The sequence below is a fragment of the Equus caballus genome, chromosome 23 (assembly GCF_041296265.1).
Source record: "Equus caballus isolate H_3958 breed thoroughbred chromosome 23, TB-T2T, whole genome shotgun sequence".
NCBI classification, from domain to species: Eukaryota; Metazoa; Chordata; class Mammalia; order Perissodactyla; family Equidae; genus Equus; species Equus caballus.
Window position 1 is genome coordinate 17009087 of NC_091706.1, and position 24769 is coordinate 17033855.

Here is a 24769-nt window from a genome sequence, read left to right on the forward strand (position 1 = left end):
TACACAGTGGTGCTGAGTAATCTCCTTCACATCTGTCTCTAGCCCCTTTCGAAAAGAGCAGCCTCCAGGCAAACAGAAGCTGCACTAGGTTGAGAGTGCGCTGTGGCATGGAGGACGAGCATGCCCGATTGGAATAACTAACCAAACACCTGAGTTACTCCTTCAAGTTTGAAGAGGGTAGATCTCAAATTCCTTCCCACTGAAACAACAGGATTAATATTAGGATGTCAAGTTTGCCAATAAAAACAGGAGAAACTTGGTGAGACAAACAGAAGACCTCACACCCAAACAAAAAGATTTGTTGATTCAATAGACTAGTTTCTCTGCACATTCAATTTTGAAGGGCATTTGATTAAGAAAAATACTAACAGAACAAACTAAACTGTGAAAGTAAGCCTTCTTTCCACTGGTTTCCATGTCTTTCCATTGCACAAGAACCCTGAGAGTTCAGTCATGTCAGAGCACTCACAGTGGGAACCAGGCCACCCTTACTTTGCCTCTATTTGCCATTTCCTCCCCCATGCTCTTCCAGGCTCTTTAATATTTCAATTGGGGAAGAATGTTCTTTGCTCCATGCAAGTGCTTTTGGACTGCTACTCACTCAGGCTGCAACTGCCTTTGCCCCTATTCAAACTGATGTCAAGTGTCCCTCTTCCATCTTCCCCTGCTTTCCCTTTCGTAATGCATTCTTGTCAAAGAAGAATATCTCAGCCCCTCACGTCCTTGCAATAAAAACAGTGAAGCCACCATAAAAACACCGGGATACCTCCGGTATGAGGAGGAGCCAGCTGTTATAGTGATAAGCAACGTGCAGTGTCTGCATTCAAACCGTCACTACCACCGCCCTTCCAAGGAAGGCAGGTCAGGGTCCTCTGGACACCCTTGGTCTTCACATACTGTTGGTACACCAAAGATATACCACCAAATATTGAAACGTAAGTTTGATTTAAAGAATTGACTCTTGATAAGGCAACGTATCCAGTGCTTCCTATTTCTAAGGGGTTGAAGCAAAATTCAATCAAGGCTCCAATTCACCTGCCAGGATCTCATGACTTGTGCCCTCTCCTGTTATTAGAAACTCAAGACAGGGGCCACAAAATGATATGAAACAATAGATAATTATTTTCTCCTAGTGACGGGGAAAGTTTTTAGACCACAACAAATGGCTGAACATCTTGTGGGTTTAGCAGCCAAACGAGCTGTCTAGCTTCTGAGCCTGAAATACAGATATTTTGACAATGTGACATTCTGAAGCATTTGCAGCATTCCGACGGTGCATGGGAGTTATGGAGAGAACAGCTCCTTTATCAAAAGCGACTCTGGAGAAACTTTGCCACCACTGCTTACACTAGCTGAGCTAAATAAGAACAAAGGTAAAGCAGGTGCAGTCTGAGAAATGTGATAGAAAGTTGAAAGCAGAGAAGAAAAACCCGGATGTGCCCTAACCATCAGTCAGTCTCCACGATTTGCTGATTTCAGACCTGCTCATTGACTTCATGAGAGGGAGGGACCAGGAGGCTGAAGGTCAGCGAAGCACTGTGCTTTCTTTACCATAGGCTTCCGACCCATTTAGATTTATTTACATTCAAACGCGCACACATTTTCCTCCTATTACTCAGAAGCAATCAGCCAGAAAACGGCCAGGATCTGCAGTACATTTAAATTAACAGCAATTTATCTGGAGCAAAAAAGAAAACTGCTGAGTCGAAAGGAAGCGAAGGGAACGGAAGAAAGATGCAGCTGCTATCTAAAAAAGCAAATTTTATCACATTTGTCGTTTGAAGAGTTCAAGTAGGAAACTGCCAACGGGGACGTCCATGTGCATGGTGCCACTTTGGAGATGGCATGGTGGCCAGGGTGCCAGTAGAGGGGCTTACCTCGCTGGAAAGCAAAGCAAAGGCTGCCTGAGCATTCTGGAAAATGTTTATAGGTAAAATCAAAGAATAAACTCTGGTGTTCTCATCACATTAAGTGCCTAGAAAACAGCGGATGCAAAAAGCTTTCCATTGCAAAGTTAGATTTGTGCTCGGTGCAATTCTGCTTTATACCAGCCCCTTGGCTTAAACATCGACTGTCTCAATTTGACATTGGTGGAACACTTAAAATCTGTTGGTTGTTGCACCAACTACCCCTTGCTGTTGTGCCTTTTCTATTTTATAGGTGATTCACTCAACCCACATGGCTGCTGTGACACGTCCAGGGTCACCCAGGAATGGAGTGAGAGAGCCGAAATCTAAACTCAGAACCTCTGGATCCTCAGTCCATCTTTCACAGTGGTGTAGCAGAAACTTCCCAATATCTAAGTTTAGGTCCTGGTGCCTCCTTCTCTGTGCTCATTCCAGAAGTGGCTTAACCATCCTTCGGACACCCCTTTTCCTTCCCAAGGATGTGCTTTGTCCACACACCATCCTTTCTCCTAAGATCGCCTTCCACCAAGCGAGCTTCCCTCATAGAAACACTGACCATTCTTGAGGGTTCAGTGCAGAAGCCGTCTCCATCTCCTGAGAGTATTTAGCTCACTGGCCTCTTGACTTCAACTTCATTCTCTTCCCTTCAGGCCCATGGCCTGCCTTTGTACCTTGGTAACACCTGTTTTCTGTTTACTTGTCTGAATCCCAGCGTGTAAGCCACAGGAGGGCCGAGAGAGAATGTCTGTACCTCTTCTATGCCAGCACTGCCTTGCACAATACTAAGGACTAAATGCACTTTAAATTTCAGAATAATAATGTCTAAACTTGGAGTTTTAGTGGAGAACTCAACAACAGAACCAAAATGGAGGGGAGGGGAGGATACAGCACAATGTAGGATCTATATTTCTCACTGGGTTTAGCTGGGTTAATAAAATCACTTCAAAGCTTCCTGTACGAAATCACAGATTTGCTCAGAAGTATGTTGAAAGTTACGGAGTCAGACACGTGGACACGCGGTGGTGCCTCCTGAAGCATATTAAGCTCCTGGGGAAAAGGTGCTAGACTTAGTTTATTCTAATTCTCACAGTGATCAAAATTACAGAGGGCATTGAGCGGGACAAAGGAAACTGTTGTCCATTTGTTAACTGGAGATAAAAAACAAACAAAAATGAGTAGCTGAGGATGGTCAGTGGGACTCGTAAAGCTCTGGTTTGACTTTACAAAATGACGTTTAGTTATGAACTGAAAATTAAAGCTGGAAACACAAAGTTCTTGGCAAAGCTCGAACGTGTAAGGAAAGCCAAAGCTATTGCACAATTAAAATTCAGTGATTTTAAGGAGGATGTGATCTGATCAGCAGGACCTGAGGATAAGTGTCCAAGGGCTCACCCACCACCACGTCAGGGACTTCCCACAGGATGGGTAGCACATCCAAACACTGATGACATTGCCTCTTTCTGCAGAATCACCTAAAAATGCTATAAGTGGAGTAGAAAAAATTAAAAAAAGATGGAGTTCGTGGTTTGAGGAGGATTAAGATACTCAAAAGGCTTTTACTACAAATACAGTGAGACACGCGAATCAATGTGTTGAACAACCTGCAGGTTGAAGAACTGTGGGTGCGTCTAGCCTTCTGGCTTACTTCAATAAGGACATTTGCAAAATCTATAGGGGAGCTCCTGGTAACGTGAAATGACATCTTCTTAACGACATTGTTTCACAATTCTCAGACCAGGGAGGCTCACCAGCGACTCCAACATTCAGTACACATAGCAGGGCATTGTAAATTCATTATAGAATAGCATGTACTTGCTGCTGCCAATAAATTTGTCTTTGCCAAAATATTCTAGCCAGTGGTCCTTCTTAGTACATGAAGCCAGAGTACTGGAACCTACACTGTCCAAATAGGAGACAAATGACACAAAACCTACTACCCAGTTAACCTATAATGACATAAAACCTGCAAGAACCTCAAATACACAATCTAAGTTCTTGGCTCTACTCAATTGTGGCTAAAACTATGGCCCACAGATCAAAATGGATCTGGTAATAAATTTACAGAAAAGTAAATAATGCATAAAAAAGCAGCGAAAACGAGTGGACATGGGTCAGCCAGCACCTGTCTGATAATAACAAGGGTGGTGGTAGTGGTGATGGTGAAGACAAAAGATGGAGGGAGGAAGAGCAGGAGGAGGAAAAACTCTTGCTGTTGATGCAGTTGGCAGGCTTCAAGCACAAAAAAGGGTGACTACAATTATTGGAGATTGAAAACAGAGCTAACAAGGCATCAGAGCAGGACTACAAGTCCAGGGCCAAGTTTAAGCTGATCCTAGAAGGAAGAGAGGAGGTAAAAGAAAAATTTGTCACGGAGCCCCACTTTTTCATTAGGCCCTCCAAGCAATCTTACTTGCTCAGGATGCAATAACCAGGGGGCTTCAGCGCGCAGTATCTCCGCCTATTATTGCAAAGCCCCAGAAGTCAGAGCCACTAATGGCTCCAATTAAGCAGAGAGGAAAGTCAAACAAATTACCTTCACTTGAATGGAGGTACCTTATAAATCTCATCTCCATTTAAATTAGCTAAGTGCACAAGATGATGAAAGCTCAGCCAAGGACCAAGTATTCCAGAGTGCAAACAAAGAAAGGTGGCCTTGATGATCCTCGTGAACTGACCACAATGAACATGAATTACTCAAATCTGCTGAGAACAGGATCAAACACAAGGCCTTTGTTTTGTCTGGCAACATCCTGGAAGGTAAACTGCCCTCCTATGATCTGGTGCCGACAAAGTGAAACTGCCACAGTTCTGAGGACTTAACTCTGGCTTTTCCAGGAGTCCAGTTCATGTCACTCCCCAGCCCTGTGTTTGTTCCCTCTCCTGTGTGTTGCTAACACATCCAGAGCCGCCTCCTCACTGCCCAGCCCCTACAAGCAACGACTGCAGCCCGCTGCCCAGGGTCCTGCTCCCAGACCAAAGTGGGGCCGCAGATCCTCTTCCAGCTGCTGCAGGCACACACGGGAAGCTGCCAGTCTTCAAAGATACTTCTCTTGTCTCAGCCTTTTATCCAGAGAAGATGTGCCCAAACTCAGAGACAGGTGAAGATTAGGAGGCAGGAAGGCGGGCCTTCCCCAAACTGTCCTTTTTCTCTGCTGCCTTCTCCCCAGGACAACCATTAACAGAAAGACTTCCACCATCTCAGAAGTTACCTTGCTAGAACAAGAATTAAAAAGTGCTTCTCTTCCACAGCACCTGAGATGTAATGGGGAATGCTGGGTTGGAATGGTGGTTCATCTTGCCCTTAGTCTGTCCCCCTGGGACATTACTTGACACTCCTCTGTAAATTGTAAAAGTCCCAGATTGGACCCCACAGAAGCATATCCAACTAAAACCCTGCTGAGCATCCCCCCTGCTAGCAAAGTTTATAAGGCCATGTCCCAGAACTGCTCATCAGTCTGAAAGAGTACCAGCCTATTCACACCACCAAGAACATGATCTATGCTCCAAAAGTGTTTTCACATCAGGTGGAACCCTAAGGATTCTGGTGCCACAGCCAATAGCTATGCTTGTTCTTTACTAGTAGGAGGTGACCCATTTTGAAAAACCATTTCAGTAAAAGGGAGAGCTTACTATAGTCTCAGTAGGAAACTTGAAAAGTGCAAAGTCAATCCCAGCTCACAGCCTTATATGCATTCAGACCGAGGAAGCCAATAGAACCCCCAACTTCACTTAAACTAAACCCACAGTTCTAGAAGCTTCTGCTGTTAGCGACATTTTTATTTGCTCAAAGAGCTCATTTTGGAAAAAGTCCATGCTGCTATGCCATCCCGCCTCACTATCCTTATACCATTTCAGCAGCATCTTACAGCAGCTGGACATGTGCCAGCCCCAGCAGTTTCACCCGGCAACACCCCTTTCTGAAAGATGGAAGATTCTCTCTCCTCCTTGATTCCTTCATGTTGGAACTCAGCAAGTCCCCTCATAATTCTTTGCTTCAGGTACAATTTATATGTGAAGAAAACTTTGGAGCTTAAAGAGCATGCATTTTTACACACACATACCAGATTTTACAGTTTATTTTCCTCTTTAAATAAAGTATGCATGGCAGATATGGTACATCAACTAGAACAGCTTGGTTAAGAATTAGAGCAACCATGCCAAGAATCAACCAGAACCAAGACACTGGGAAAACAATGCATTCTAGAATTTTTTAGATGGAAATGTAATGTATCCAAACATCTGATATTATTTTAAGGAATGCTGTCCAAAACTTACCAGGAAGTTCTTTGCTAAGTCAAAGTGATTAATAGGGAAAGGCTGTTTACCTTGTAACTCTACACGCATTCTTAGTTTAAAACAGAAATCACATCTATGTAAGCACAAGAGGCATTCAAAGACGTGATGGACAAATGCGTCGCTTTATGAGAACGCAGTAAAAATCTTAAATGTCACATAGATGAAAGGACAGAGTAAAGTTACATATGCATGCCAGGAATGACTGGATTATAAATTAGTTTTTCCTTCATTCTTGATTATTATGGCCATTTATCATTCATCGTTTAACTACATAAGATCCTAGAACTTGACTTACAGCTACCATTGGAGTTAGAATTTTAATAAGTACAGTCACACCACATATTTATCTTCTTTGGCGATTGTGTGCTAAAGAACTCATTTCCATGGTGATGCCCAGAAGAAAACCAGCTGGCTGGCTGGTGAGACGGCAAGAAGCAGCCTGAAATCAGACAAATCTGAGTCTGGATCCTGCCCCTGCCCCTCCTGAGCTGTTAAACCCTGGCCAGGTCAGGGGACCTCTCTGAACCTCAGTAACCCAACTCTAGAACAGAGATGAAACAAATCTAACTTATTGTGATGGCTAGAATTAATGAGAGCCAAATACTGTCCATGCCATACACAGGTTCCTCAACTCAGGGCAGTTGCTAGCAATGTGACTATTAACATTAGACAAAGCACCAAGCCATGGAAATACCAAACTATCCCATTGATTTAAAAAAATACAACTGAAATGATCCCTCTCATTGAAGACAGTTCTATGTCTCACCAAACATACGATTTACAAAAAAAATATTCAGGATGATAAACTCCTAGCCCACAGGTTAAACGTCACCTTGGTCCACCTTCATTGAGTCCATTTAGGACTGCTGTAGATGGGCAACATGACTTCAAACCAATTAGTGACCATATTCTTAAAGCTCATAAGTTTGGAATATTCCTCCACAAACGTTGGCCTCGTCCAGGCTGCGTAGCCAAGTATCTTTCCCTTTTGTCTCCCAATTTTTCATCTTCCTATTTTGTTTTTCTGGGCTGCCCAAATGTCTTTCTTTTGGATCTCTCTCTCTCTCTCTCCAATTTCTTTCTCTTTCTCCCTTTCTCTCCTTCTCCCTCTCTCTCTCATCTGTTTCACTTGCTTTGCATGTGTGGGTCCTAGCCTCATTTCCAACACTCTCTATTTCCTCCTGTGCACTGGGAAGAACTGAGGTATATGCTGATGTAACTATTCTTATTTATCTAGTGGAAGTTTGTTCTAGATTTGAATATGACATGGGTTCCTCTTTAAAAACCTAATTTAAGTTGTATTTATTTATTGAAAGTTAACCCTCCCCTCATCTGTGTTGCTATGTTGTCGTTGTTTCTAGTCTGCCATAACAGAACTGGGGGCAAAGAACATTAAAGCTAAGTGCCAATCTGAAGTGAAGATATATCATTTCTGAAAATATTATTCAATAATGTAAGCAAGAGAAATATGACAATTTATAAAAATCTGGTTTCCATACACCTTTTCACGTATGTATGAATCATATTTCACACACTTCTTTTGGGACAAGGGCTATCATTTGCTTATTGTGAAGTGAAAAGGAGGTCAGTGCTTCCATTTTACAGATGAGAACAGAAAGGTAGATGGGGGCCAAGTGGTCATATTTTGTTTGAGTTAATTACATGTTTCATTCATTAATCACACAGCAATAAACCTCCTCCCATTATGATAACAGGACACTAACATGCCTTTTAAAATTATCGTATGTAATTCGGCTTAGCACTGTAAGACAAAAAGTTCTCGAGCTTCCTTTCCAAAGCAAGGACCTCTGTTACCCACCAAGAAATAAATGCTTTGAGAACCAAGGGGACTTGAACGTACATGAACCCTTGCCGCACCAATCACTAGGGGATTGCTTGACACTCCTGTGCTGCTCCCTAGAATAACCATGCCTTGGTGCTTCCAAGATTTCCATTCACCGTCAGGAGCAGTGAACTTCTGCCCACCATCAGCTCAGCAGCCACTGCAAATGATGACTTTCAACTCCATTTGAAATCATTAGCCTAATAGACTCCTTGTCCTGAGATATAAAGTAAAAAGTCACAGAAAGGAACTTTGCTCAAAAACTCCATCTTCACACTCCCGGACAAGTGTGGACCTCTCAGTTAGAAGCCCTGGGGATGCTGGAGGAGGGCTATGCTGGACCACAGCTGTCAGATCCAAAGGGTGGCCACGGGCCCTCTCACACCATTGTCAATGGTGTGAGTCTTTTGATGCCAAAATGGTGGCCGCTGGCTAGGGATGTCATTGAGTCTGAAGGCTGGCCAGTGCCAGGGATTTCAACCCATGGTATGCAAAATGTTTGAGAAGCACTCCATGGCTTCAGTTCCTATTCTAGGACCACAAAGAAAAAGTTGCAAAAGAATTTTGCCTTCATCCACAGTTATAGGAATCTACAGTTCCACAACTAAGGAATACACATAGATGATAAATATGAAACCACACCTTGATTTTCAGCTTGTAATTGTCCTAGACACCTGGACCAGCTGCCCGAAGGCCAGGGGACAGCCTCCAGTCACACGTCCTCCAGATCTAGAGCTGCTACCGAGGCGATGCACGTTTCTCCCTATCTAGCATCTTCCAGCAGCAGTTAAATGAACCAAACCCTAACTAAATTTAACTGGCTAATTGCACCTAAATTACAGTCACAAAGCCCCTTCAGAAGATTCAGTCAATTTCTTGAGGGAGAAAGTAAATGTTTTACTATATAATTATAAACTTAATTAACATAAAATAAATTAATTAGGGACTTGCACTGGTAATGAACACCATGGTTTAGCTGTTTATTGCTTTATTTTCCAGTGGAAGCTAAACCTTGGGAAGAGGGCTAACTCATTCTGTAAGCCTGATTTCATCTCTCCTCTCCCACCCCAACAGAACTGTGAGATTTCTGGTTGATACTCAGTAGCATGGTATCTAAAATTATACAGAATTCAAATGGAGACAGTTTATGTGTAATCTCTAGGAAAAAAAAAAATCCCCATCCTGAACCACAGTAGCTCTAATAGTTCCTAGCTGGCAGTTCACTAAAATAACAGATGATTATCCAAAGCAATAGTTACTCTGTCCCAGAGTATAATGACAAAAACTCACCTAGAGCCGAAATAACCATCTGCCACAGATTGTTCCACATGGTTTGTTTGCTTGTTTGTTGTTTAATTCTGAGAAAGAATTCAAAAATGATATTGGCAAAGAAGGATGATTTCACAAAAATGACCCAGTTTCCAACCTGTGTTGCCTCAATTATTGTCCTAAATTCTTTTTATCTGACTGCAGAGAGGAGGAGGCAGGGAAAAGAGCCTCTGAGGATGATCTTGATGGCAGAGAGTAGGTTTTTGGTAAATGAAAAAAGTCTTGTTCTAGTTTTCAAAAGTGTCCATAATTTCTAGGAACTCCAAACTGCATTTCTTGTACTGTTTTCCCCCTTAATTGCTGTGAAGATGAAGAATTGCTGCTGTGAGAAAGTCTGAGCCCTTGAGAGCGAGGTAGAAGGAAGAGCGGTTGAGAGTATGGGTTTGGAAGCTAGAACGTGCAATGACTGAGGGACCTGGACAAGCTGTCTCAGTGTTCTCATCTGTGAAATGGAGCTAACGAGAATACTTAATCTAGGGCTACTGTGCAGATTTTAAAAAGCTAATACATATAAAGTGCTTAGAAGAGTGGCGCATAATACATACCAAATGCTATCTATTTCTATCACCTGAGGACCCCAGCTCTCAGCTTTTGTCCCTCTGAAATAATGTTTCATGGTCAAAAAGACTTGCAAACATTTAATGAGACAAGTCTAACTTGTGGGCTACCCTGGTCAACACACAGACCAAATGGAGAAGACATTTAGGCTGAGACCGTGAATAAAAAGAATCCTCTTGTTTCAGATAAGAAATGATCTGTGTCATCATGAAGTCTGAGAATTTTAGCGAAGGAAACTTAGAGACCATCTAGCCCATGCAGCCCAGCCCGTCTCGCCCTCTCATCTGGGAAACGAGGACCATAAGTTTCTGGAAGCTCGAGGAAGTTGCTCAAGGGCACAGGGCCAGCAAAGGGCAACTCGGGGCCCCTGGTGCGTGCCGGCTGCAGACTCGGAACTGGAATGCAAGGTCAAAGTGGTGCAGGCGCCTCCCCTGACAGGCGGAAGCCAGACAGAAACGGGATCCGTTGTTTTTGACATGGTCTGGGAATTCTGAATGCATTTCTGCTACATCACCCACATGTTTTACTTTATTTTATTTTATTTTTACCTAAACATTAAATTGATTTTCACATTGGGGGGCAGTGGAGCCCAGGCGCTATGTTGAGTTATCATGGAATCACCACGACTGCTCACGCTGGGGCTGGCAAAATTTTCAATGAAGGGCTGAACAGTAAATATCTTCAGCTCTGCGGGCCATACACTTTCTGTCACAACTACTCACTCTGCCACTGTGGCAGGAAAGCAGCCGTGCAACACGCAAAGGAAGGAGCTGGCTCTGTTCCAGTAAAACTTTATTTATAAAAACAGATGGCAGGTTGCATTTGGCCCATTGGCTGCGGTTTGCTGACCTTTGATTAATGCAACCACCTCCCTGAGATTGCCTTTGCCTTATTTCCTTTACCTTTTCCCAGCTCCAGCTTCTTCTTTAGATGAACGTTCATACTGTTTCAATAATCTTACCAGGATATGATCAATATACAGTAGGATCTAATTTATTGTACACTAGAAAGAAAAGCCAGGGTGAATTTATGAAAAGCTCTAAATTATAAAATATGTTTAAAGAAATGTAGTTTTATTACTTTCATATACATATAGGAATTGAAATTAAGCCAGTAAAACATTTTTAGCATGTTTTGGCAGGTAGGGGGTAATTCAACCTCACCCAAAAGAAAAGAAGAACTTAAAATTATGTAATTCATCAACTGTTTTCATGAGATTTCTTCTAACGGGCTTAGAAAGTTTGTTCCTTGAGACGGTGAAATATGATTCCTACCACCCCATCTTGTTTCCACTATTAATGGGGTGGCAATTCTTTTGTTCATAGAAGGTGCCCAAGTACTCCACCAAACCAATTCCTCACGCAATTAATTATCTGAATCATCAAGAGTTTTTCAACTTGCAGAGAAGCTAAATAAATTGTAATCCTATGACATCAGAGATTAATACCATCTTTGAAAAAGCTTTACTGCTCTCTCTCTAAGGGCCTCTATCCGACCTTTGGCAAACATTGTGAGCTGGCTACTCAAAATCCACTCATAATCCCTTTTTCCTTTGCTTCCTTTACCTTTGAGGGAGAAAAGCCAATATACTTGATTTCCCAGTATCCCTTGAAGCTAAGAGTGGGCATGCGACGTAATTCCGGCCCTTGAGATATAGCCAGAAGTCCAGGGGGTGGAGGGGTCCTCTCTTCTTGAACTGAAAGGCGAAACTCATCAGAAGAAAGCCTTATTGCCCTTCCTTCTTACTACTTGGAATGTAGATTTGACAGCTGGAGGAAACACAGCCACTGTGAGACCATAAGGTCACGAACATGAGGAAGAGGCTTGCTTGCTAAGGACAGCAGAACAGAAAGGTGGAAAGAGCCAGTGTCCGTGACGGCATCACTGGGCCACTACAACAGCCTTGGATCCAGGAATCCTTGCCAAGTGAAACAGATAAACTGCTATCTGTTTCAGTGGTTGTTTGTTTATTGTTTCAGCCAACGCAATCTTAAGTGATCCAGTTCAAGCAGGCTCTGGGCTTACTTATGTTATTCTGAGGGTGGAGGGGAGAAGGAGAGAGCAAAGGAGAGGGAAAGGGAGACAATGACTCTAAACTAAAGAGTCCCATCTACTGCCAAGGAAAAGGAATCAGCCTTCAAGTGACGCCACAGCATCTGTGTGGCACCTGGAACTCTCTGCAATGACTCATGTTATAATATAGTCATGTACTACGTAATGGGCTTTCAGCCAATGACACACTGCATATACGATGGTGGTCCCATGAGACTAGCACCATAGAGCCTAGCTGTGTAATAGGCTATACCATCTAGGTTTGTGTGAGTATGTAGGGGAGGAAGAAATTTCCCTCTACCCTTCCAGGTTCTTCTGGCTAGTCTAAGAATTAAATAGACATGACACAGATTCATAGTAGAAAAACAACCAAATTTTAATAAATGGGAGAAATGAAGGAAAACCAAGTAATTAGTCCAAATGACTAATCATCCTCAGCTAAAGACAAAAAGAAGATGTGAGAGGTGGGGAGAGTCAGAGACTTCAAAGGGAGGGAAGGCAATTCACAGGCAGGTGAAAAGGAGCAACATTTGGAAAAGATGTTTTTGGTTGGCCACACAGAAACAGAAGAACACAGAGGGGGCCCAACAAACAGACTTTTCTAGTTTCCTCCCTCTCTGCCACCCAGTTCATGTTATGCTAAGGTGGAGCTCGTTTCCTGAGACAGGTTTTTTTATCTGAATTCTTTTAGGCAGTTAAGTGGAGTGGGGGGGGGGGGGGGGGGAGGAGGGTAACAAGAAAAACTTTCTGAGTTTTTTGTTTCTTAAAAAATAATTATCCTAAAATAATCCTCATGTCAGAGAGACACATTTTGGGGTGGGAAATATTGTTCTCCTTTAGTACACTCCATGATGTTCACGCAATGACAAAATCACATGATGATGCATTTCTCAGAATATATCCCGTTGTTAAGTGATGAATGACTATAACATGGGGCTGGGTGGAGAGCCAGGGCAGGAATGCCCTAAGAACAGCCACCTCACGACACCAGGGAGCCATGGGGGAGCAGCCAAACCTCCCCATATGCCTCAAAGTGTCACAGAAGTGACCCTGAGGGAGGGAAGGTGCACTCACATACATGAGTGAGGAGATAAAGAAATTTTGGGGGGTCTAGGTGAGGAGAGCTGAGTAGAGAAAAGATGCAGTGTGACTATGTAACTCAGCGAGTCACACCGAATCCTGGGTTAGGGAGAACCAACAGAACACCCTGGACATCTGAGGATTGGAGAGTTGAGAAGACTGTGGCTGCTTCCACCAAGACCCCTAGGAAGCAGTGCCCCAGATATGTTCCCCGCATCAGAAGTAAGACAGCACTAATGCTTGGCCTGCACCTGCGTACTTGATGGCCTCACACAGCCTTCTGCATTTCCCAAGAGCCCAGAGCGCTGTGCGCCCAGGAGGGGCACAAAGGTGGTCAAGACTGTCTCTGGGCATGAGACAAGCTGTTGGGACAAAGGAGAGACAGAATGACCTGTGTGGACCTGATGCTGGGGGCCATGGCAGGCTGGAGAATGTCACCAGTGGAGACATCCAGCGTAGAGGACAATGCGAAAGACCAAAGGCCAGGCAGATCCCAGGGGCAGGCTGCCAACCCTAAGGCCCAAACCCATCCCACCCCCTGCGGGGGAGGGCAGATCCCTGAAATTGACAGCTTTACATGAAATGACAAAATTAAGAGATCTCAAGGTAGAAAGCGAGTTCAGGGAGAGGAAAATAAAGACCACAGATGTTTCCAAATCCTGGACTAGACAGAAGTTTTAATGTTTTCCCAAACACAGATTTCACACTTCTGTCTACCATATTCCTTCACTGAGCTTTTGTCTTCTCACCAAATACAGTCAGATGGAAATAAGTCAATAAAGTTGAGATGCCTGTGTTTCAAATCAAGACACGGAGAAAAGGACTCCAACCTGCTTAATATGAGACTCAGCCTTCATCCTCGACCTCCAAAGACCCTTTATATCCAAGCATTTCCCTCCTTGGCCGACACTCACCTCTATCATGATTATAAAAGTCTGTGTGTGAAAGAGAGAAGACAAAGGAGAGTAACTAACATTTTCTAATGTGCCTGATTGCGTAAGGCACTTTGTATAAGTTAATTCATTTAAAGTGTGTTTCATCTTCATATTAGAGATGAGAAACTAAGAAGATAAGTAACTTGCCCAGTCTCCAACAGCCAATAAAACTCACCTATATCCAAGCTCAAAGAGTAGCATTGCATTGGGGTGTTTTTGCTGTGCCATTTTGTTAGCCAATCTGAATTGCCTTTTTAACCTGTTGACTCTCTCTCCCAGAGAGGAAAATAAAGAGCGGACAGCAGTGTTTGACCCATCCCATAAACAAAGGCACCAATGGCAACGGACAAGGATGCCACCATTTTGAGGTGATGCCTCATCCTCATTTCTGGACAACTTCTCTCTAATCTCCTTCCTTGTAATGTGGTATTTTTATAGATACAATGTCTTCTCTCTTTCTCTCAACATGTGGTTTGTACCTATTGCCAAATGCTGTAGGTGAAGGCTAAAACATTCTTTCATGTAGGTATTTTCAGCCCCCCAATAGATACACACGTCAACCCAGGAGATCCCCCAGCCTCCCTGCTGAACTTGTATCACTGGACATGAAAAGAAGGCAGCTTGAGCTTACGTGGAGTCAACTGGGTTGTCGGAAACCTCCCTATGTTCCACAGCAGGGCCTGGCAAGGTTTTTCTGAAAAGGGCCAGGTAGCAAAGAATCCCAGCTACACAGTCTCCTTCCAATGCCACCATCCTTAACTGCCGTTTTAGCGAGCAAGCAGCCACGGACAATGCCAAACCAAGAGATGTGGCCGTACCCCAATAAAACTTTATTTACAAAAACAAATTTGGCCCCCAGGTTTGCTGACCCCTATTCATAGTCATTTCTGTGAGCCACAACACGAAGATTAGTTGTTGTCCTCTCCTTCTGAAATAGAACGGAGGGAAATTCCTTCCCATTACAGAATCTCAACACGTATAGTATAAGCTTACATCTATGCTGCACATTAAATGTCTTCTGGGAAAAAAACATTCAAAACCATATTTCATAAAATTATCATCTGCGTTTGTGCCTGGGCAGGCAGTGGGCCTAAGGCAGCACAGTATTTGTGGGACACAGCTGGGAGGACATTCCTGGTGGCCACACTCACCATCCCCAACCTCACCATATGGAAAATCGCTGCCTCTCAATTAGTAGCACAGAAATAGTAGTACTTTCATTATGACTCACACTCTGCAATTTAGGTCATGCCTATGGCCATCAATAACATCCTCCACTTAGACTTGCCATGGCTAATTTGATTCCCCCCCAACCCCTAAACTGAAAGGGTTTTTTTTAGTTGTTTTCAATTAAGCCAATTTGTCAGACACCTCTGTTCTCAACAGGGTATTTTTGCCCTATTTCTCTTTTGTTTTGAAAATAGCAAAGTGGGAGAAATGCATGTGCAAGTGTTAGGCTCAAACCACTATAGTTTGTGCAAGGATTTACTGTAAATAGAGAAGAGGCCTCTCAGCAATATCACACAGACACACACATACACACACACCCCCGAGTTGCTTTCCTTTATTGTCTCACTCTGCATATTCTGTACACATCCTTAAGTGAAATGTCAGACCCTGATGGTGGTGATGCTGATGGTGACAACAGTTACACCTTATGAAGTGTCCACTGCATGATGGACACCGTGGGAAGCATTTCACAGGTGTCATCAAATCCTCATGATATTTGTATTCTCCCTGTTTACAGAAGAGAAAAGCAAGGCTCAGGGGAGTTATATAATATCTATTTTACAGAGAGGATATGGAACACTGAGGTCAAAAAATAGCTCAGAGTTTCAATCTCCACCTTATTAATTTGTGACCTTGAGCAACTTTCTTAATCTTGTGTAAGGCTAGGTGATCTCATTTGTAAATGGTGATAATAACATCTTCTTTAAAACTGTGTTGGAAGACTCAAATAAGAAAACATCTATAAAGCTCCCAGTACGATGTCTTAATACATGCATTAGTCTGAACATATGAAAATGCCCATATTTAATCACTGTCTTAGCCTGGAAAAATGATAATTTCATATGGCTCAAAACAATAATTGCTCAGAAAATAATATTATTAGTAATACTGCTGTTATTATCGTTCAAAGACAATAGTAGGTGGCAAAGAAGGGATTTTAATCTGAATTTGACTGATGGCGAAGGCAGTGCTTTTTCTACTAACTTAGTGGCCTTCAAAGAAATCTAATGATAATTTTTACTGAGTGATCCCTTAATAAACTGAAACTGGCATCAGGGAGCTAGTAAATGAGAAAAACAACATTGGTATTTTTTATTTTAATAGCAGTATTTTATGAACAGGACAAAGCCCATTTCATAATCAGCTCAGTATATCCCAAACTTGTTTGAAGAGTATTAACCAAGTGTCAGTTAAAGAAAAATGTGAACTGTCTCTCTTCTTTAATGTATGAAGTGTCACAATCTACTGAAAATTGGGATCTGCCTCATTAAACAGTTATAATTAACTCTGCCCATAATATTCCACAGTGGAATAGCTGCAGTGGTTCATACTTGAAATGAGGAGGATAATTCAGCAGCATTCGATGAAAGAACAATCAGATTTTTCTCTTTCCCATTCCATGATGGGAACTGGGAGTAAAAATAACTTTCTCTTCCCAGGCTGGGGAATTGTAGGGTAAAGAGACTTCCCCTCAAACGTCTGTCTGTTCATTGACAAGCTTAAAAGAAATAAATTCCCATCTGAAATGAAACCATTTCTTGTTGTTTTACCATTTTCCCAGTGGCTATATATGTTGAAAGAGTCTAGACATTTTTCAAGCTTCAGTTGGATTTTAGACAAGGTCTTTCAAACTCAGAGATAATTCTAAAAAAGGCTTTCTTTCTAAAATATGAGAATCTAATCTCCAGGGTGTTGCCTCATAGGATTGTAAAATCCAGTCAGAAAGAGGAATTTCTCCACTTGCTTTTTTTCCAAATAAATAATGAAACATCATTCTACCGATGTATAGAGAGGAAATACCAAGGTCAAGAAAACATTTGAAAATATTTGCATGGTGTTTTGACTGGAAACCACATGCGTTCTCTGGAACTTTTCAGAGTGTCTCCCCTGATGTGTCTACAGCCAGAACTTTCTGAAGATGAGCTCTTCTCAATGACCGTTACCCCTGGGGGAACTCTGTCCCTCTGAGTCAGCATGGAACTAAGGTTTGATTTGGAATTTTGTAGAGATAATAGTCAGTTATAGTCCTTTTTGGCTAAGAGAGACATAAGAAAATGTAAATAAATTTTAGAGAAAGACAGTTAACTATAAGAGCTAATCTAGATATTCTGGTCAAAGTCCTCAAATCATGAGAGGACCAAAGAGAACACATGTTTTGGAGGGATGGGACAGGCCCCCTTTCATCTCTCAGTCATCCTTTTGAATATTGGGTTGTGCCACCATCAAAGTCCTTTTGTACAGTGCCAAGAGGACGTGACACTCATTCCCATCAGGAGAGAAGGTAAGAAGCTCACATTTCTCTCACGTTAGGAGGTTAGAGAGTCTTCATTCTCAAAAGCTCAACTTAGCCAATAAATACTAAAGTAAACAGAATATGATTTGACACTACTAGGCAAACCCCAAGGGGGCAATGTTACATTTGAAAGGAAAGAGTTAACTAAAATATGACACCGAAATAATTGAAGAGGAAATGCATTGATTAATAAAACCACTTTTTAGCCAGTGTTCATTTTAGTAATAATAATTGCTTTATCAGTGCAGATTGGCAATCATAAGGGGGTTTCTGTCTTGATTCCCCAGATTTGATCTTGAGCTGAATGAGGATTTTAACTCTCTGAAACTCTCCTATAGACTTCCTTCAGATCCCCACCACATATACCTACACTCCCTCCTTCAAGGTCTCATTGGCCCCACACTCAAAACCGCATCTCCCTGCATTGCATCTAAGCAAACCCGTCAGAATGGATACACGGGATGGCTTTACAAACTCCAAGAAAGACTAGCTGACATAGCAAATGTCAACAGTGACCTTGAGAGTATTGATCAAGCACTGTTTCTCTGTTACAGAGGTAGGAATATTAAGCAGTCTTCTAAATCATTAATGGATTCCTCTTATGTTCTTCTATTCAACTCTCCCATCCCCCATTCAAGCCAGGAATTGCCATCCTTACATCTTGGCGGAAAACAGCAAAACTTATCCTGTCAAAATGTTCAGGAAGGCTCAATTTTCTTTCATCCACTGCTTAGAATAGGCAGGGAAAACTTTATCTGCAATCAACTGAGAAACTGTCTTGGAAAGATATATAATTTTTGCTTCTTTTGTGGAGCTGATGGTTAAGTCTCCCTTAGAAATTTATTAAAAAGGTAATGACAAAGAAAAGACTTCAGGCACTTTATATGTAACTGAAAGTTTTCTTGACTTTATTCTTCGAGCTAAAAGTTTTCTTTTATAGAGTATTGAGATTGGCATATAGACCACTTAGATTTACAGACTGAGAGCCTGTCTATGCACTGGGGAGAGGCCCATATCAAAATGTAACTGTATTCCCTGGGAGAAATAGAATGTCACATCCACTATATCCATTGTCACCCTGGAATTTAAGCTATTTGTTAACCAACCACCTAACAAGGCCTGAGGAGAAAAGTAGCAAGTGCTGTTATGGGTAAGAAGATAGAAAAGAGATATGAAAGCTTAGGGTTAGGAAGAGCTTGATTGACAATCTCTGTGGCCAGAGGACAAGAAAGGTCACAGAGCGTGGGGTGAAGAGAGAAGGGACAAGGATGCAGGGATGTGTGCATGGAATGTACGCAGGGGCAAGAAGGTCCTCCTGGATTTAAGTTGGCCACTAGGCCACTGACTCCAGGCTGACCTGGGCAGGTCCAAGAGTTACTGTGGGCCTCAGGTTCCCCAAGGAAGCTACACCTGGCAGCCTCTGACCCCCATTCCAGGTCTAACACCCAGAGGTTCTATGATCCAAACTTGTCTTTCTTTGCCATCTCTAAGCTAAACCCTGAGTGTCCGCATTTTCAGTTGGTGGATGTGTAGATAGCTGCCTCTGAGGGCCAGGTCAGCAAAGCATTCTGTCTCCTCACTCTGTAAGGCCAATGCTCCGGATGCTCAGCTTGGGGCTATCCAGATCTGGCACAGATACAAGTAATTCAGTTCACCTCCCCAAGACTTCTGGCTGCCCCCCAACAGCTCAGCAGTTTCACAATCTGCTTGAGTTGAAGCGGGTCATTTCCTCAGGCCACACCTGAGACCAGGCAGCAGAGGCTCTCTGTGTCCCTAGGAGCTCCCCTGCTTCTTCTCTCCACTTCTTGTCACAGGATGAGAGGTGATACCTCAGCTCCTGTCATGGCAGAACCTAACTTTTCTTCAGCTTGCTTTCATCTTGGCCTTTCGGCCCTGCCACTCCTCTGAAATGCCCCCTCACAGCCACCACAAAAGCCTTATCGACAATTTCTCAATGGCGTTTTCTCCAGCTTCTTCCAGCTGACCAAGCTGAGGCCTTTGGCAGTGGCGAGCACACCCTACTTCTAAATTCCTCTACTCTCTTGATTTCCCTAACACCAGATTCAGGTCCCTCTATCCTCAACATGGCCATTTCTCCAGCTCCTCCTCCACGGTTTTGGTTGTCTCCAAGGCTCTTTGTGCCTCGTTCTCTGCAACTTGCCTGGAGCTGGATGGCAGCTTCCTAACTGATGTCTCTTACCAGTGTTCTTGCTTCCTGTTACTCACTGCTCAGAAACAGACATGGGCTCTGGGGAGGGGTTGCACACAGCTCATGGAGGCTCACAAAGCTGACAAAGGCCCTGTTACCTAATGTCCTCTCTAGGCTCCCTACAGGAACAAGCCTGTCCCGGGCCACCCCCATCTGCCTCTCCCTCTCTGTTGTCTGCCCTTGGTCAGTCCACCTGAACATTACCTGACACTTCTCTGTCCTCAGATACCTTCTGTCTCAGATACATGAAACGCTGTTCCCACAAATACCCCACCCTGCCCTCATCCCACACGCTCCCAACCTCTGCACGGAATTCTCTCTCCCACTTCCCTGCCTGGGAGACTCGACAACAAAGCTCCAGTGCACTCTTTTACATGAACTCAGCCCTGGGTCTCCGAGGCTGAGGCAGAAGAAGCCCTTCGGAGCCCCCGGGACAGACACTGACGACGAGCATGTCACAATGCTCTCTATGGCTGGCTTTTCAGCAAATACTTCTCAAGGGTGACCCTCCCTTCTATATGTGTGTCCCCAGCACATAGAATAGACACTCAACCAAATGTCTCAAAAACGGCAGACGGACTCACTGAATCTGAGCATCTGCCAAATTTATATTTTTGTTAATTTAATGTTCATTTTCCCAATTTTTTAAAAAATTTCATTTTTATTTTCCTACTAAAATCTTTCTACTGGTCTTTATAAAATAATTACTTTAATCCTTGAAGATAAATAACAATTATGACATAATAATAATAATCACAATAATGAACGTAATTCTTATGCTTACTGTGTACAATAATAGTAGCTAAAACATGGTGTTAATCAGGCTTCTTCTAAGTGCTTTATATGTATTAATTCATTTAATCTTCTTAACAACCCTATAATGGTATTATGATTATCCTGTTTTAGAAGTGAGAAAACTGAGGACAGAAAGGTTGAGTAACAGCAAAGTCACAACGTTGGTAAGTGCTGGAGCTCAGATTCAAACCAAGACATCCAGCTCCACAGTTCACTCCTGAGCTGGACCAACTGCCTCGCTGTACACTACACTGCCCGCCACATTGCAGACTTTATAGATATTCTCTCATTTAAGCCTCACAACAACTTTATAAAGCAGGGAAATTATTATCACTACTTTCTACAATAAAGAAAACAAAGGCTCTGAGAGGTTAGGGAACTCACCAAAGGTCACATAATAATAAGGGGTGGACAATGGAATTAAAAATCTAGTGTTTGCTTCACTTCTCACATTTGAGGAGATGAGAGGAGGGAGGAATATACCAAGTGCGTGAAGACATAGCCATCCACACAGCCATCACTGCGTGTGCAGCAGCACTTCACCGTGATCCAGCAACTCAGATAACGGAGAGATCTGTCCACATCATCCTAATTTTGCAGATGGGTAAAGAGCCAGTAACTAGTTCAGTTGAGAAGCTGTGTCTCCTGGGTCCTGAGCTGGCCCCATTCAGTTGTCTCTGTCATTACACTTGAGATCGTTTTGTCCCTAGTCACTTTAAATATGCCTTGTCTTTGGTAGCTTCATTTCAAGCTTCCAGAAATCTGACCAGTATGGAAATAGAGTTGCTCTCCCTTGGTTCAAGGACAACAAAATGTCAATAAAAGGGATTAAAATTGAGATTGGGTTTTAGACACGTTTTTCAAGAAGCCCATAATTCCTTGTTGGAGGGCCACCACCACCACCGTGGCATGCTCACAGCTCCTTAAAGCAGACAAGGCATTTGCCATCCCAGACACGTGATGATCTCTGCGATCTGGAAGCCCGTAATTCAAACATGGGTGACACGAACTCTTTCTCAAAAACAAGCTTTCCTCCCATCATCCCTTTTTAGCTTTGAGATAGCACCTTTCTTTGCATAGAGTTTTCATTTTTCTGCCTAGATATTATTTGGCTAAAATGATTAAAAGATTATCCTATAAAGATAAAGAAAATAACAAATCCCATTTTGGAGAAACAGGGAGAAAGAAACCAGAAGTAGAGACAGATGGATCAAAATAACAAAAGGATAAAACAAGAGAAAGATATAAAAATAATACTAAATATCACTGAAAATTTATAGCTGATATCTGCCCAGATGTGGACGCTGGTGTTGCCACTTACCACATGTACGTATAGATATGTGACCCCAGGCAAGTCACCTTCTGTCTTAGTATCTCCATTTTCTCATCTGTACTTCCTCATCCAACTCATGAGGCATTGAAGGTATTACATGAGATAACACAAGTAAAGCACAGAAATGTGCTGGGAGCAAAGCAGATGCTGAATAAATAAGAGCTATTGTTGTCGTGGTGGTAATTTTAAGAAAGACATGAATTCTACCACTTGATGATTCCCAGGGGACTCTGAGAATGTGAGACTCTCAGATGAGATGGGCTGGCAGGCAACAATGTAAGGGACTAAGGTTCACACTGCAACTCCACATGCTCTGGTTTCCTTGGTTTTGTACAAGGCATGTGCAACCTCATGAATTCCCAGGTCATGTTTCTAAAAGATTTCTCAGTTCCTCTCTCGCCAAAGTTGCAATAAATTCTGGTGTGCACTGCCAGGGGAGAGGATCTGATAGCGTGGTGCTTGTGTATAAGTCACCAATTTGGCTGGGGATAAAAGGAACTTCAGTTCACCCTTTGTCTGCAATGATTAGCTGTCGCTGACTCTTGAAATTGATGTTTTAAGAACAGTTAATCCAACAACTAATGCCTTCCAAGGACTTTTTTCCGTGTAGTTTAAGTTATTGAAGACTGAATAAAACTCTCATAGGAAAAAATCAGACACAATACACAATTAGAAAAGAATATGCCATAAACACTATATATTTAAAGATTTCTCAAACTGGATGGTTCTATAGGCCAATATTTTGGAGGGCCAATTGGAAACCAATTCTTCTATGAAAGCATCTTGTTAGCATGAACCAGAAATAATCTTTCTCTCTGAACCCCCATAGCAATACTTCTGTCTTCTTCTAGAAAATGAGTTCTGTTGGCCCTTGAGTCATACAGAAGCCACTTGACTGTAAGGGCTACTACTTATTTAGCCTCATAACCACACTTCCTTCTCCATGTTTACACATAGCAGGCCCTTCACAAACATTTAAGAATCAGTGAATACACTCATTAGATTCAGAACACACATCCTCAGTTTTCTAACCAGTGTGCATGAGAAGGATAGCGGGACTAGAGCAGCCAACCTATTCCAGGAAATGGTTTTGAGCCATGGAGCATGATTTTGGTTTGGGATTACCATTCCTGTTGCTTAAATGAGGGAAAAGGATTAGGGACAACCTCTTCTAAAACTTCTGTGATGTGATTTGCATTTTTAAATTTCTGCTAACATCATCTGTTTATAGCTCTCAGGAGAACTACAATGAGAGAGGATTAAGAAGGGGCCTTCGCTCATGAAATGTACGAACTCGAATTAAATAGGATTTATGACTCTCTGGTTCCTCTCTCTATTTCTCCAACTTCCCAGAGAAAATGGATTCTACCGTATAAATGAGTTTGCCAAAAACATTTTATAAATGTTCAATCTTCAAAGTAACTAAATTGTGAGAAGGAAAAAATACTCAATAAGATATGAATAAACTCCCAAAGGGCTTATTTTCCCCAGTTGATCTGAATTAAAATGTTAATAAGTCAGTTAATAGTATTTTGATTTATACTGCATATTGGACACTTTGGTCATCATACGTGAACACCAGTTAGTTGATGAACATTAATTATTAAACACTCTCTGCCCTCACACCTCAGGAGATGTCCCTGAAAGGGACAGTCCTCAGCCTGGGACCTTGCACATGAGACACTAAAGAAGTACTTGTTGAGTGTGTAGCATGTGAGTAGACGCTTTTAAATAAGCCCACAGGGAATACATACCTGAATGAAGGTCCTCTCCTTCTCTCTTTATACACGTGCTCAAATACACACACACACACTCACACACCTTCATGAGTAACTTTCAAACTCCACACATTTAACGCATACAATCTCATTTCACTCGCACAACACGTTATGAAGGACAAGCACCACTCCCATTGTCCAGAAGAGGAAAAGCCAGCTGAGAGAGTGAGGAAACTACCCAAGACCACAGAGCTAGTGACCCATCACACTGGGATTTGAACTAGATCTGCCGGGCTCTGCCTGTGCCTTTCCATCAGGCCACGCTGCTTCCTTCAACCAAACTGCTTCTGCCCACATTTTTGGAACTCATTTTTAAATCTTACCTTTAGAGTTTGCTAATATTAGTTTGACTTACTCGAATCTGGTCATCCCTGTTAGGAATCCTACCTCTGGTCGTGCTCCCCAGCCCTCCAGTCTACTCTCCTCCCCACTTCCAAGGGTTCTTTCTACAACATATACATCATTAGGATGCTTCCGTCTAGCAAAGTCGGCCCTTCGGGATAAATTCTATCCACTCAGTATCCAAGGGCCTCCGAGGTGGACTCCCTTACTCCCCTCCAGTCTCTCCTCCAATTCTCTACACCCATTCTCTGCTCAGCCAAACCCTGGAAATGTATGAATGCCAGAAGCTTTTTCATAAGTTCATGTCTTGGGACAGGAAATTCCTGCCTGGAATCCTCCCTCATCCTTCTTCCTGCCCTTCCCTCAACTCTCACGCTCTGCAAGCTCCAGAGCCCCCTCCAATGTTCATCTTTAGGACCAGTTTCTAGGCTAGTTTAGATATTCCTATCCAGGGCTCCCACAGCAACCTGCACTTACCCTCTCCCACAGCACCCTTCAAAGTGGATATTTAAAATATCCACTGAGTCTATACTTTCCCGGTAAAGTGTATGCTTCTGGGAGATGGGGCCATCAAACCCAATGCTTATTGCAGATACATGTTTGCAAATGAATAAATGTAAGCAGCAAAGGCTGACAGTAAACACTCAACCTTTGGGGGTGAATCTGACTCAGAGAAATAGCAGAGAATTATTCAGAGCCAAGTTGAGTAAATAAATGTGAGTGATCAAGCTGGGTAGCACTGTTTAGGGTCCAAAACCATTTCAACAAAAATACATTAAGGTAAAGACT

General features: G+C 42.6%; 1 protein-coding gene across 43 annotated transcripts in view; it reads right to left on the bottom strand.

Annotated features, from left to right (window-relative positions):
* Window positions 1–24769, bottom strand: part of NTRK2 (neurotrophic receptor tyrosine kinase 2) — a 345316-nt gene that overhangs the window by 213546 nt on the left and 107001 nt on the right. For 7 of the 43 annotated variants that reach the window (XM_070248595.1, XM_070248598.1, XM_070248597.1 and 4 more), the window contains one exon: window positions 9337–9404. The exons of 34 other annotated variants lie outside the window; for them this stretch is intronic. In XM_070248595.1, the coding sequence (XP_070104696.1) occupies window positions 9337–9404 (68 nt within the window). Of the gene's footprint in view, window positions 1–9336; window positions 9405–15548; window positions 15738–24769 lie in introns of those variants that run through there. 2 more of the 43 variants (XM_070248606.1, XM_070248607.1) reach the window with 1 other exon arrangement.